The following is a 15,181-nucleotide window of genomic DNA, read 5'->3' as shown; positions in this document are numbered from 1 at the left end:
GCTTCACAAAAGAGTTACGTGAAAGCTGGGCATGTACGAAGAATACGCGAGTAACAGTTTTGAGTTCAATTACAAGTAAATTTAGTATGTCATTGAATAAAATCCACTCCATAAACCGCAACGGCGTGGCGGTCCGATGATTCAGAAGCTTGGATGAGTCCGCAGCGGTCTTGCATGATTCCGACCGGTTTTTCTGCGACGCAGACCTGTGACGTCACTACTAGAAATCTATCGCTACAAAAAAAAAGATTACAAACCAATTTTGTACTCATTGTTGATTTCAAATTAGGGCGTTATAAAAAAAAATATTTTTTTATTGTATCCAGATTCCACACATAAAATTTCACGTAACATAAACATTTCTAAAGTAGTCTGACGGGATGTTTATTTAAATTTATTTCTTTGATTAATCGATTTGACATCGTTCTATGTATTACCACGCTAAAATATTAAATGTCCCTAAACTAACCGCGTACCGATTTAAATGTCTATTTTTAATCGTGTGACTTCATTGTAACGGGGTCCGTGCTAGAAACGCACACTGTTTCGCTGTTTTCAACTCATTCACGCGCCATTTTTAGTTGACTTCGTGCCAAATATTCAATATACAAACGAACCGATTTATTAATTTTTAAATGCCTTTTATAACAATACTGCCGGATCTATTGTAAACAGCAATTACTTTAAACAAGTGCTGTTATCTAAACGCTTCAGTCGTTTTGATACGAGAATAGCTATTAAGGTCATTCTTCGACAAACGTTTGGAAGAATTCATTAAAATAATGTTAATTCTCGATAAAATATCGCTTGTATTCAAGAATTCTTTGTCGTGACCTTAACTCGTGCTGAATTGCACGTTGTCTACACGTGTTACACTGTCCTTAGCTATATCCAGATGTGAGTTATTCATTAATATCCATCACGTTATGCCTTTTGTCTAGTTCTTTTAGTGGGTCAAGGGCACAGAACGGGCGCGACACCGCTCCTAAATTTGCAAACCTATTAAGCTTAATGTTTTTGTTACTGACAGCATTTGATGCGTTTAATGTTTCTGTAAAGGTGTGTATTTTTTTTTTCAAATTTATGGATAGGCCTTATCGTAGAGATAAAATGTCCCAAAACTTTTGCATGGTAACCCTAACCCTCATATCTGTCGATTATATTGTGATTGTTTCCGGACCTTTTGCAGGTGTTTTATGTATGTATTTAGTCCTACCTTATCTTATTTTACTCTAATTCAACTGGAGCGAAATAATCAACGTATAAATAACAGTAGAATATTGTTATATTAGAGCATATAAAATACGAAATCGTGCCCAGAAAACATTATAAGTCCGATTGTTGTTTTATTCAGTTTTCTGCAAAACTTTTTATAAAGTATGACATCATTTTACATGTGGAATCCATTTCGAAATGGATTATATCTGTTTTGCCTCAATGTCAGTTTTATTTTTTTAAATAATTCTTTTTTGGGTGCTGACTTAAACAGCGTGAAATGTTATAATATACATACAGCTATGCACCTATATCAAAAGTACGTTAATACCACACATTATTTGTGGTTCTCGAATTATTTATTTTAGTATATAAATCATTTACTTAACGATTCGTTTTTCCTTGTTTTCGTAATTAGAGGCAAATAAACAGAAACAATACAATAAAAACACATATATAAATAGATTTGAAAAAATATTTTTTCAAATTTTAACTGTATATATGCATCTAGACATGAACGTTGTTATAAATAAAGTAAATTAAGAATTAGGAGATTCAGGCTCCTGATAAATTTTTTCGTAGTTGAATATTTTCATTTAACATAATATTTTTATGGTTCCACGTGCGCGTTCACCTTCCTTCTCTACGATTGTTTTTCCCTCATTAATATATCGTTGATCTGCAATGCCTTTCATCGTTTTCCCACTCGCATCCCACGTTCCGTTTCAATCAACATCCTACACGAATTAAGAAATTAAATTAAACTGATATGTAAAATCACGATTTTACCGCAGTTTTTTTCACGTCTTTCAATACTAATTAAGCACCGTGATATGTGAGGAATGTAGATCCTCACGACGACCCAAATCTATAACCGATACGTAAGTATCTTAGAAAAGCGTCAGAACGCTACTTTGAAAAAGCAGCGCGGCACGATAACCCAGTTATCGTGGCCACCGCTAACTACATATTTGACCCAGGTGACTGAGCAAAGCAAAGCCGCCGTCGCCCAAAACATGTCTTGTGGGATCCTCCGGACCCACTCTCGGCGCTTTTAGGCTTATCAAGCACCGGTCTCCGTCCTCGTCGAACTCGTCTTCGGAGTCGAGATGCGAATTAGCGCATAGACACAACCCACTGAGTTTCTCGCCGGATCTTCTCAGTGGGTCGGGTTCTGATCCGGTAGTAGATTCAGCGAAGCACTGCTCTGTCTAGTGCTAGCTAATCTACCGGTCCGCGTGAATTTGGAATAGCCCCTTAGGGTACCAACGATTAGGTAGGCGAAAAAAGCTAATCAGGAACGGAAGATAAGATCTATTGTAATTTTATCTCTATACAAAATAAAACATACAAAACGTCTTGCAGTTAGTAGTTACCTTCTTCTCATCTAGATTCTGTATAACTAATATATTATGTTTTATATTTCATTTACGGATAGTTTTTAGAAATTAAAATCGATCGTGTAAATCTATATATTAATACGTGAAGCAAATACTTTGTATCCCTTTTTATGAAAATTGCGCGAACGGAGGAGGATGAAATTTTCCACACTTATAGAGAATATAGAGAAGAAGTGCACAATGCTAATATTTTTTTAAAATAATGCATAAAAGATACATTAAATCAATAAAGAAAACATTACACACACTACATACCATGTATTTGACACACACACGCATGCATACTATTTATTGTCAAATTTTTGTTCTTGACGTCTGTGGTCAAATTGAGAATAGATTAAATATTTTTTTTCTTTGTTAATATTTTTTATAGTGTAGTCTTGGCGAAATTTGTGATTATAGAAGTATAAAATACAATCATAATAGTGTACAAACTTACAATTCCAATTATAGTCGAATTTCGACTACTGCGGGACCTCTAGTAAAATAAATATCATATAGCTTCCTGTGAAATGTAACTGGAATAACCAAGAAGCGCGTAACCAGATGCTAAATCGCAAACCAATGTTGTTTGGAACAGCCGTTGGATTGTGACCGGAAACGTTCGACCTAAATGAGTTCGAATTTCTAATTTAGTTTTTCTTTAATTATTAAATTTCAATGTAAAATAAACGTTTTATATAATCAAATATCAGTGAAATATATTGCAATATGAAGACTTGAAATAATTTTGCTTGTATGGCGGTATTTCGAACGAAGTTGCAAACTCGAGGTCCGAAACAGCCGTCTAGGCAACGGTTCTTAAACCTTACTTTACGTAAACTTTTGAAGTACACCAAAGTACCACCCATCCCTATCCCTAAAACTCTCCAATCCTATTGGATATTTAGTGAACCTGTCCAGTTGGAGGCAAGGTATGATAAATATGATGATGACATAGCAAACGAATGCCCATCTATATCTATACTAATATATAAATCTACAGTGGTGTTTACGGATGTTCCGTTATAACTACTGAACCATGCATCCGATTGACTTCGAAAATACATGTACTTAATGGATAGGCTAATATTTATATGAGCGTTGGACTCCCTACACCAGTTGCGGGGGCGTTAATGATGAGAATCTTTGTGGGGGTGAGAAATAATAATGTTAATTTTAAATGCCCAGTGAAGCGGATGGGTGGGTACAGCTAGTCACTTTATAAGAACTTTGTAATATTTCTAAAAGTATTCATTCATTGTACAACCATTTTTATCATCAACGCAGTTACGCAAGTCACTATTATGTATAATAATTTCCGCTTTTTCACTCTAAAAACACTGTTATATTCATATATAACAGTGTTTTCAGGCCGTTCCCATAATGAAAAGGGTGTGTGTTTGAAAGTCATCGCCCGCTCTCTATGGATACGCACCATTTTTTCGTCATTACTATGTTCCCATAAATTACTCTAATTTATAAATATAATACAAGACCTACTTTTTGAACTCGTTACAAAATATCAATTTAAGCTTTTTTTAAAAGAATCATTCTCCCTCCTCGAGTCGTGTTCCTCATGTCTGAGGGTCGTGACCACCATCACCCACGAGCTTCAATCTTAAGATCTTTTTCCTCTTTCCCCTGTACACGGCGTCATGCAGCGCGCTGTACACTGTACTGTCCAAAGCGGTGCGGATCTGATCGGACCAACGAGTATGGCTGCGGCCTCTAGATCTGTTGCCTTCAACTTTCTCTGTAATCATAACTTTTTCCAGGTTATCGCCGTCTTTCCTCGCAATGTGACCAAAATATTCGAGGATCCGCTTCAGACATACAGTAGACAGTCTGATTTTGATGCCCAGTTGCTTCAATATCGACACGTTAGTCCGGAAGGCTGTCCACGGAATTCTTAGCATGCGTCTCCAACACCACATTTCGAAAGCATCGATGCGCATTCGGTCTGCTGCTTTCAACGTCCATGTCTCAGCTCCATACAAGAAGATAGAGAAAACAAGAGTCCGCACCAGTCTGGTTTTAGTTTTCAGGCCTATCCCTCTATTCTTCCAGATCTTCTGTAGCTGAGACATCGCACTTTTAGCCATTCCGATACGTTGGCGCACGTCAGTTTCACATGAGCCTTTGTTGCTGATGCAGGACCCGAGATACACGAATTCATCTGCAACCTCTAATCCAAGCGCCCCACTCAATCTTAGAACATTTGCACGATCTACCACCATTAATTTCGTTTTTGATCTATTTATGGAGAGGCCTAGGCTGTTGCTGATACGTTCCATTTTGCTGAAGAAAAGAGACATTTCAAGAATCATAAAGAAATATCAACGCTATAGGAATCATAAAGTTATTAGGTATAAATTATTTTTAATATACATATCAATTTCAAAATGGCGTACCTACGAATTTTACACACAATTACCCTCACATGGCTATATTATTATAATTAACATTACATACATTACAGTAATCAAATCAAATCAAATCAAATCAAATCAAAAATTTTTATTCAACATAAATGAAAGTACATACTTGTTGAACGTCAAAAAAACTACCGCCAATTCACAAGAAGTAGCCTCCGTCCTGAGAAGAATTGGCAAGAAACTCAGCGGGCATGTCTTTTTTTTTTACATATGAAATTATTATTTATTTATTTTTTAATATTAGATTTTTTTTTTAAATATGAATTTTTTACAATGAGTAATATAACGTAACAATTACTACAATATTGAAATGCCTGGAGCGTGCAACTCATTCCCACTTTGTGCAATCTTCTAGATCAAAGTTGTTTAGTAATTTCAACAAATGCTCATAAAATAAGTGGATACGACTTAGATTTACACAAGCAATAAAAACACTATTATTATTATGCGTCTAGGTAATGTCAAAGCGTTTCGTACCATTATCACCTTTAACTATGTATACAATGATAATATCTCAACAATCCAGCGAAAATCAAAAACAAATTTGAAGGTGACACTTGCCTTTCGAGTGGTGAAACTCTTATCTTGGTGCTACTGGTCGAGAAGTTTATTTGTATTTGAGAAAGTCCTTCTGGAAATCGGTCAAACATACAGACATCGTGTGAAGTATGCCAAATCTTTTTTTTCGCACTCACGATCAAGATTAAAACTTCCGTTTATTTATTGCGTGGATAGGTGAACGAAACAGAGTGGTTACTGGAGCTCTATAGACATCACGACGTAAATGCCGCCACTCACCTTGAGACGTAAGGTGAAGTTTTTAATATACTCTCAGCTGTGCTACCTTCGCGTTTGCTTCACACACACACACACAAACGAAGTTTGAAGGAGAATAATCCGTTCTATGTAGCGATTTCACCCATGCGAACTGCGAAACTGCGAAGCACTGCTCTCGCTAGGGCTAGTTTTAGCAACGCTCCTAGCGGCAAACGTTCCAACTCCATACAAATTTGAGTTAACTTTTACGCTATCGAGAACGTTAAAAAACTCACACTGGTTAGAGCCCCGAGGGCTCACCTACTCGCCCGGTTGACCCCTGACATTGCTGATTCCCGTGAGCGGTGACTGACCTATGTCATGTCGGCCACAAGTACGTCTGCCTACTAAGGCGATAAAAAATTGACATGACTACGCACACGCCGTAAAATGTATCACATAAATTACCAACAGACTCACGTACAGAGTAGATAATTTATTGAACTAGAGGTCCGGCAGTAGTCGAAATTCGACTATAATTAATTGGAATTGTAAGTTTGTACACTATTATGATTGTATTTTATTCTTCTATAATCACATTTTTCGCCAAGACTACACTATAAAAAATATTAACAAAGACAAACAATATTTAATCTATTCTCAATTTCACAACAGACGTCAAGAACAAAAGTTTGACAATAAATAGTATGCATGCATGTGTGCCTCAAATACATGGTATGTAGTGTGTGTAATGTTTTCTTTATTGATTTAATGTATCTTATACGCATTATTTTAAAAAAAATTTAGTATTGTGCACTTCTTCTCTATATTCTCTATAAGTGTGGAAAATTTCATACTCCTTCGTCCGCGCAATTTTCGTAAATAGGGATACAAAGTTTTTGCTTCATGTATTATAATTTATTGAATACACAAAATTATAATATTGACGAGAAATTAACTGAATAAAATTACAGTTATCCAAACTATCCACACACGCAAAAGACGGAAAACATAATATTATGTATATTCGTTTCAAATTTCTAAAATGTTTTTGTAACTTTTTTTTTAAATCCTCTGGAGCTTTTGGATAAACCATAAAAATCTACGGACACTTCGTATGTGACAAAGCGTATCTGCAGTTTTATTAAAATATTTATTCTTCTTTTCGATCAAATTGATGAAGGATAGAATTCTCTAGAACAAATTCGCAGCGCTAAAAGCTTTTTTTAACACGAACAATGCTCTGCTTTGTTTCTTTAATCCGCAATGATTCCCCTTTTCGGTTTGTAGGGGGGTCGTTGCCTGTCAGGTCAATGTTCTTTAAAGTACTTTTTTTGTTCTTCAAACGTGTTTGATTAATCCCATGGTCTATAACTTATTATTTCTTCGACTTTAAAAGAATAGATTCAGGATAAGTTCAATAAAAGATTAAAGGCAACTTTTTTTTTAATTGTAGTTGTTGTTTAGAGCGCTTGATAGCTTTTGTTTTTTCCACGGGTCTTTCTTGTTTTGTAGAAATAACTTTCTCGCCTTCACCTATCTCAGTGATAGTATGTTATAAAAATGTAAACTTAAGATTCAAGCCAAGCCTAGCTTCTCTGGTATTTACACTAAATATTAAGAGGTGCGTTGAATTCTTTAAAAAAAATCGCTGCTATCAAAACAAAAATCGTATTTGAATTACGAATAAGACTCGCGAACCTCCCAAAAAAAACAGACATAAAATGGATAATTCTATTAGATTAAGCATTACCTATTTACTTAAGCAATGAGTTGATAAATATCTGTTAAAATCTCCAAAAGTCCAAAATAGCCATAGAGCGTCAATGATTGAAGAAAGATTGAAAGTCAGAAAAAAAAAATTTGTTTCATTAAATTATTTTAAAGCCGTTTTACAATAGAGCGATGAACGTACCAAACCAGAAATGTACAGAAGCGGCCTCGTCTTCTACACTAACCGTAAAAGGTGTTAAAAATTTACCGTGAACAAGTCGACGTAAACGTTAATTTGATTTCAAACGTGTGAAACGCAATCATGATTCTCAAATTTCGAACAAAAATATTAAATAAGAAAGAGGTGAGTCATGATTTAGACCGAAATGGATAGAAACGGTAGCGAGATTAACCTTATTATAAGACCACCCGCATCAAACTCAATCCCGGAGTACATTATTAGAGACTGGTCATATTTTTTTTATTTTTATTGCTTAGATCCACTCGTCCACCCGAGCTCACAGCCCACCGGGTGTTAAGTGGTTACTGGAGCCCATAGACATCTACAATGTAAATGCGCCACCCACCTTGAGATATAAGTTCTAAGGTTCAGTACAGTTACAACGGCTGCAGCGCCTTCAAACCGAAACGCATTAATGCTTCACGGCAGAAATAGGCGGGGCGGTGGTACCTACCCGTGCGGACTCACAAGAGGTCCTACCACCACCATCATATACTACAGTTCTAGTCGAATATGTTACGTCAATGATCGTAGGTATTTTATGTGACGCCTTTTGAATGTGTGGTTTTGGTGGACATTCTGTTAGCAACGACACGGGTGACGGGTCTTATGATAACGGTTGTAAGGTCATCATCGGTAATTACGCATATTTGTGAATTTTGTGATTGTGATTTAAAGACGAAAACTTTAATATAAGAAACACAACCAACAGGGAAAACCAAGTCTACAAAAATATTATGAAAATCTTGATACATTTGATTCTATTATAACTAGAGGTCCCGCAGTAGTCGAAATTCGATTATAATTAATTGGAATTGCAAGTTTGTACACTATTATGATTGTATTTTATACTTCTATAATCACAAATTTCGCCAAGGCTACACTATAAAAAAATATTAATAAAGGCAAACAATGTTTAATCTATTCTCAATTTGACCACAGACGTCAGGAACAAAAGTTTGACAATAAATAGTATGCATGCGTGTGTGCGTCAAATACATGGTATGTAGTGTGTGTAATGTTTTCTTTATTGATTTAATATATCTTTTATGCATTATTTAAAAAAAATATTAGCATTGTGCACTTCTTCTCTATATTCTGTATAAGTGTGGAAAATTTCATACTCCTCCGTCCGCGCAATTTTCGTAAAAAGGGATACAAAGTTTTTGCTTCACGTATTAATATATAGATTTTAAATTCCGATAAACACGCGGATAAGACGCAGTGAATTACGTTGTGTATGCGAAATGTGTATGTACCTACCTACCTACCTACCTTTTCCATTGCTCATAGGCATCAGCAATATCAGTAGCACAGCCAAGCCGCTGCTGACTAAAAGGATAAGAAAAATACCACAACAATACCACAACCACATATTCCACTTGTATACACGTACACAATAATAATATCATGACCGTTTTTAGCTTCTGTTTTAGTGGATGAAAACAGATGTGTTTTAGCCTAATCAAACATAAAGAGAATGAAATGAATTAAACTCGCCTTGGGTGGTCTCGTTAGATCGTAGGGTAATGAATTTCCATGTGCTCCGTGAAGCAAGTAATATTCTTATTGAATGAGTTCTTTTTTAAGAATTTTTCTGTTTATGTATAAACATAAAATAATGCTATTGTGTAGTAATGCTAGAATGGCGAATAAAACACGAGATTTTAACCCCATTACTGCACATCCAAATTACATCAGCTTGATATCTGAGTAGCGAACCAGACCAGACAAAATACAGGGGACCGTTTTTTTTTCTTATTTGGCAGCAATGCTGGTTTCTTTACTATACCTTTAATATACCCTATATTGTGAGTTGACACGGGCAGGTTTCAACATCCATTCGATTTTTCCCGCGAAGAAGCCATGCAAGGCTTGAACACTCCAACACCCGTTATAAGAATCCCAATACCATAGTCATAACCTAATCCTTAGACCAATACTACATGGATTTATAATAAGGACACGATTCGAATGAACGGGAAATTATGATTCAATTAAGTATATAGATATATTCTAAAATCCTGGAAATAAATCTTTGTTCCACTATATGAAAAGTACCTAATAGTTGAGTGTCGTGATATTTGAAATGAAAATCTATTATAAGCCTTATGATCAAGGCCGGAAAGTCTTTGTAACTGAATATTGATCCACCAGCGTCATCGTATGTCTGTTTGGTCTTGAATTCCCACGCGATTGCTCATTGGTGGCAAGTGGAGAGATAAATATTTGTAAACTGCCGACGTGTCCATGACCTTGTGGTGAAAATGTAAACTAAAGAAATTAATAGAACTCACGGAACACCTACGAATATTTACAAATTGAATTTATCGTGTTTATGTATGTACGTACATATTTTTAAAATTCTGACATTTATTTACAATGTAAATTGTAAACTTAAAAAAACAATTCAAAAAACAAATAATATTTAACTATGAAGGCAACTTATACCGAAAAAAAGACGAAATCATAACATCAGATCTATAAACAAAAAACTTTTAAAAGGTGCGACAAATTACGATAAAATTAATTACTCCAGTGATATTTTGTGTTAACATTGGAGAATTCTATTCTATTTATTTCTTAATTAGAAGTATCTGATGTAAGTCATTGGTACCGGTGGATAAAAGTTAAGTCTTCCTCTTAAAACAATATCCTATGACTCACAGCAGACTTGTAAGGAAGTAACCCCTTTTCACATGTGACTTAATATGCGAGGCGCGTTCAATTAATTTAAACCAGTACCCGAATCGACTTGGCCTACGTGGCACATGGTGGGCGCCTGATGGCTGTGTCCCGACAAAAATAGACGCCGGCTATTTATATGGTGCTCGTATCCGCTTGGCGCATGCGCACCGCACCCTGTGTCTACGCATCCAGGACGATAAGCGTGAATACAGTACCGATTTTGTCGTCATACGCAATGTTATTGAACTCATTTCTGACACGCATAAATTTATGCCCGCAAAGATATGTACTAATGGATGCCTCAGTATTAAACACTCGTAAAAATGCCCCGGGGCCCCTATAATAACGTAGAAAGCTTTTGAAGAAACCGGTAATGGCACATCGATCATGATTTCGCAAAAAAAAGTCGGACGAAAAGGGTGATGGAGTTGGTTAATGTGTCTTTGTACTGTACTCAAACAACAACAACATAGTTTTATTGGATTAATGAAATGAAATGAAATGAAATGAATGCGTTTATTTCAGGCAACTTAAGCCCATAAAATGTCACATACAATTACATAACATCTAAATCAAAATACAATAAAATTAAAATTACAATTTATCAGAATGACTAAAAACAAAAACAAACAAAAATGAAACCAAATCAAAATTATTAAATTTAATAAAAGAACTAATACAATAAATAATGAAATAATGTTAACTGAGTAACCGCCACTATACCAGTCACTGGATTAATACAGGACAAGGATATTAATCTAAAAATATTAACTTAACAAGCGAATTCAAAATGCTGATTTTAATAGTTGTGTGGTTTATAACGTGCATCAATGTAATTGGTACTTTTTAAACATGTATTGTAAATATAGCTGACTAGATAGACTACGATTGTATCACTTATTATCTACATATTACATTATTATTAAATTAGTTGCATTCCAAAATATATATTTTATATACAACAAAGAACCGTATAATAAATATAAAATTTTAATAGAACGATGACTTCACTCTTTGTAACAGAGCAAAAATAAACGAGTCGTAACATTCATAACATTATTACCTGAGATAAACACGAACGGACCATATAAAGTCACGGCTAGCTCTCGTATTGTAGAATTGTAATATTGAAGGTAATATTAATAGTATTTGAATATCTCATAGCTATATATGCTGTGACCGCACAAACTAGTTCTAAACGTACGAACTGATGTAATTCGAGGATTACGTGTTTCGACTGATTCTAAAGTGATTTTAAAAACACCATAAGACTTGTAATGACATTGGGCGTAGGTAAACGAATCAGGCCTCTGGGCCTGTACTGTAAACTCTGTAAAGTTTACGGCAAGAGATTTTAATCTTCAAAATCAAACTAATAAAGCTTTTTCTTGAATTGAAGACCCAAATTGTACACTTTAAACTACGCTAATATATTTTAAAGGCTATAATTATTCAACTATGAAATATTGGATAGAGCTAAATTAAGAATGAATAGTAACACTCGTATTGACACGATCATGACACGAAACATTTGTACTAGTTTTCTTCAAAGATGCTCGTGTAACGCCTCTACAAATAAAATGTAATCTGGGTCATGGTTTCTTGTGAGCCTTGCTGGATTATTTCGAACCAATTACGACCTTTGTACTTGATTTTTCCCGGACTGGCGTCATGCGCGAGAGCTCGAAACATTTCGTCATTCTTGGTAATGAAAATAACGTTGCAACCACCGTGAAGGCTATTCCTTTTGATGTCATGTATATTTTTATTAGCTTAAGTTTGCAGACGGGCAACCAATGAAAACGAGTTATAAGCGCGCGCCATGGCCGTTCTGTTTGAATACATCACGACTTCTTACATAAAATTATTACTTTCAGGCGAATTGAAAACATGTGTCATCCTAGCGCCTGTAATTTTCGACTTTAAACGTTAAGGTTGCGAGTTACGAATGATACATACAAAATTTTAAGTATTCGCATGGACTACTTGGTAGTCAATTGTGTATATTTGCGTTTGGGCACAAAGATAAGGCTATAAGTAGGACAACCAAATGGTAAACACAACAAAAAAACAATAAACACTGTAGATTTTATCATAACGTAGGACGCTCCACATTTATTTGGATTTCGATCTGTGAGTTTATGACCTGTGTTGTCACGATTATTGTTTATAGGTTATGTACAGAACTAGAGATAAGAAGAAAGAAAGTAAGTTATTTCTTCTTATATCTTTTTTTTTTGTAGTCTTGATGACATTGACAAATCATAATTCTACACTTAATAACGAACAAAAATTCCGACATGCTCCAATTCTTCGATCTGGCTAAATGCTAAACAAACCCATTATGTATTTCCTTGCCGACTTATTTCACAGCCGTTAGATTTATACTATTCAAACGGTAGGCGTCATTCAATGAAGTTTCTTACGACTTGTCCTATTAACGAGAGAGAAACCTCAAGCAGGTATAAGCTAAAGACTTAATAACACTTATTTGTCTAATTGCGTTTACTGCACCCACATTTTCTCTGTGCTCAAAGGTTCATACTAAATGTATCTGCTTATAAAAATTTATATATAAGCGGCTAAATTCTTATTAGTGTTAACTCTCCAATTCTAACCGCATTAATTTAAGTATATTAAAGTATGGTAAGGGATTGAGTTGCACGCATAATCAATTTTTATTAACTCACGGATTCACAATAGCAGATGGCAGCACAGCTGGTAATTTTAATTACTAGGTCCAATTCTGTGTATGTATTTTTACAGAATTGTATTGATATCTGATGTTGATACCTTTGTATACACAATGTGTATATATATATTTAATTGCGAACGCACAAAGGTCAAATATTTGATTGGCCGTAATGGCGAACACGCGAAGCGAAGTGGATAATGACGTTACTCCCGACTGTAGTTAAATTGTCCTTAAGCGAAGTAATTTTGTACTGTTGAAACAGAACCATCGAGTAACTTAAATAATAAAATCCATAAGCACTGTCTCATGAGAAAAACAGGTTAAGAAAAATAGATAAGATTTGTTTTATCGAAACATGTTTCAAGCTGTGCCACTTTCGATCAGCGCCCTTTTATCATCTGCCAAACATTTACTTAACCGAGATTTCTCATGTTGACTATTACAAATTAGGTTCACAATCAAATGTTCAACATGAAATGAGAAGCATGAGGCAATTCTGTTACTATGAAATCATCTAATAATCATTTCGTCGAATAATAGTTGCTCTTTGTTAATTATCTGGCCGAAATATAACGCCCAAGTTATTGCTATAGCGTTGTTAATTGTAGCTTCTCTTGCGTTTTCTAATTCGTGGCCCCCGTGTGCCAGACATGTTAATTGGTAAAATTTTGTCTCAATGAATCGCTACTGAAAAGCTAAGGATGTTTGCTGGATTTGATTTTATACATTATTTCATACGTAGATTTAGCTATACGAAACCTTTTATTGAGACAGCATTGAAAATATGTACTTGTGGAACATACGGAAAATACTCCTACCCACCACTTGTTGGAACATCTCGCGTAAAGACAGTCATGTCACGAAGCATTTTGTACTGTATTTATAATTTCTAAATAGATTAGGTTACTTTAGATTTAAGTTAGATTAGGATTAGGCAATAGATTAGGTAGGTTGCTCTTAATTCAAACTTCCAATTTTTTAACGGATTCATGAAACTGTTTATGTACAAAAAAAGCTATCTTTTTTAAAATAAGAAAGCGTCACAATATCCATGGTAAATATCGATCTATCTTTGCTCCGAATAGAATTTAACCTAACACGAAATTGATTTTTGCACCGGTTTTGATTCCAGTAATAAGTACGCATATTGGAAATCTAATCTCGTTTTGCATATCCCATTGACCGGTCCGGTCCGGTGTTAACCTTCAATCTTGTTTTATGAAACTTTGTTATTCCAATAAAATGCATTGTTTTTTTTTTTTTTTTGTTCATATTCACAATAGAGAAATGAGTTGTTAAGATTACTTAAGATGTTGGTACAATGGGATTGGCAATACAATCCGTAATGCATACACACAATACGCAATCGCGTTCTCTATTTCTTTCTGGATGACCACTTTCACTATTCACTCGCCCACATGATGTTCAGAGGTGGGCGATATGGAAAGCGACGTGTTTGTGTACGATGATAATTATAATTCGAATTGTCACAGGTAATTAATTGGTTTATTTAAAATACTAATGTTCTTTTTGTGGCTCTTTTCAGGTAAAGGTGAGTCAACGTTTTCGAGCTATGATAGATACTCGCGGTTTTCAAGAATACAAATGTATAGTAAAGTAAGTAGACTGTCACCATTAGCTATAAAGTGTGTATTTGTTCAAACCTTTCATCAATTTTCATAATATATATATAGGAATACCTTAGCCAATAAATCTGCCATTGAGCAAACAATTGCATCAAGTTTAATACATAAGCTAATCCTAGTGAATGCATCGTATTATCTTCCCTTAAGTTTGGTGGGTTGTGCAGATTTTGCAGACGTACACTTTGACTTTCGAGTACCTTTTGTATCATTCCCTCAATCTCTATTCTTTATCTCCAATAACCGTTCGCAAGAATTTTTTGCAAAAATTTTAGGCGATAAGAACCTTCGTTAAAATCTTAGAGATAGGATAACTATCGTCTAAGATGTCTAATCTGTGTATAGCTTCCACTTCTTCCGTGCATAATCTACCAGTGACGTCATCAGGCAAGTTCTTTTTATAAAACCTACTT

The 15,181-nt window shown here is 34.9% G+C and overlaps 1 protein-coding gene across 3 annotated transcripts in view; it reads left to right on the top strand.

The window, feature by feature from the left end:
* Positions 1-15,181, top strand: part of LOC101737978 (unc-112-related protein) — a 57,966-nt gene that overhangs the window by 7,201 nt on the left and 35,584 nt on the right. The window contains exon 2 of one of the 3 annotated variants that reach the window (NM_001421969.1): positions 14,672-14,677. The exons of 1 other annotated variant lie outside the window; for it this stretch is intronic. In NM_001421969.1, coding sequence (NP_001408898.1) covers positions 14,672-14,677 — 6 coding nt within the window. Of the gene's footprint in view, positions 1-14,671; positions 14,678-14,726; positions 14,743-15,181 lie in introns of those variants that run through there. One more of the 3 variants, XM_062675968.1, reaches the window with a different exon arrangement.

Source organism: Bombyx mori, chromosome 25 (genome assembly GCF_030269925.1).
Source record: "Bombyx mori chromosome 25, ASM3026992v2".
NCBI classification, from domain to species: domain Eukaryota; kingdom Metazoa; phylum Arthropoda; class Insecta; order Lepidoptera; family Bombycidae; genus Bombyx; species Bombyx mori.
Note: the sequence above shows the minus strand (reverse complement) of the source record. Positions and strands in the feature narration are given on the sequence as shown.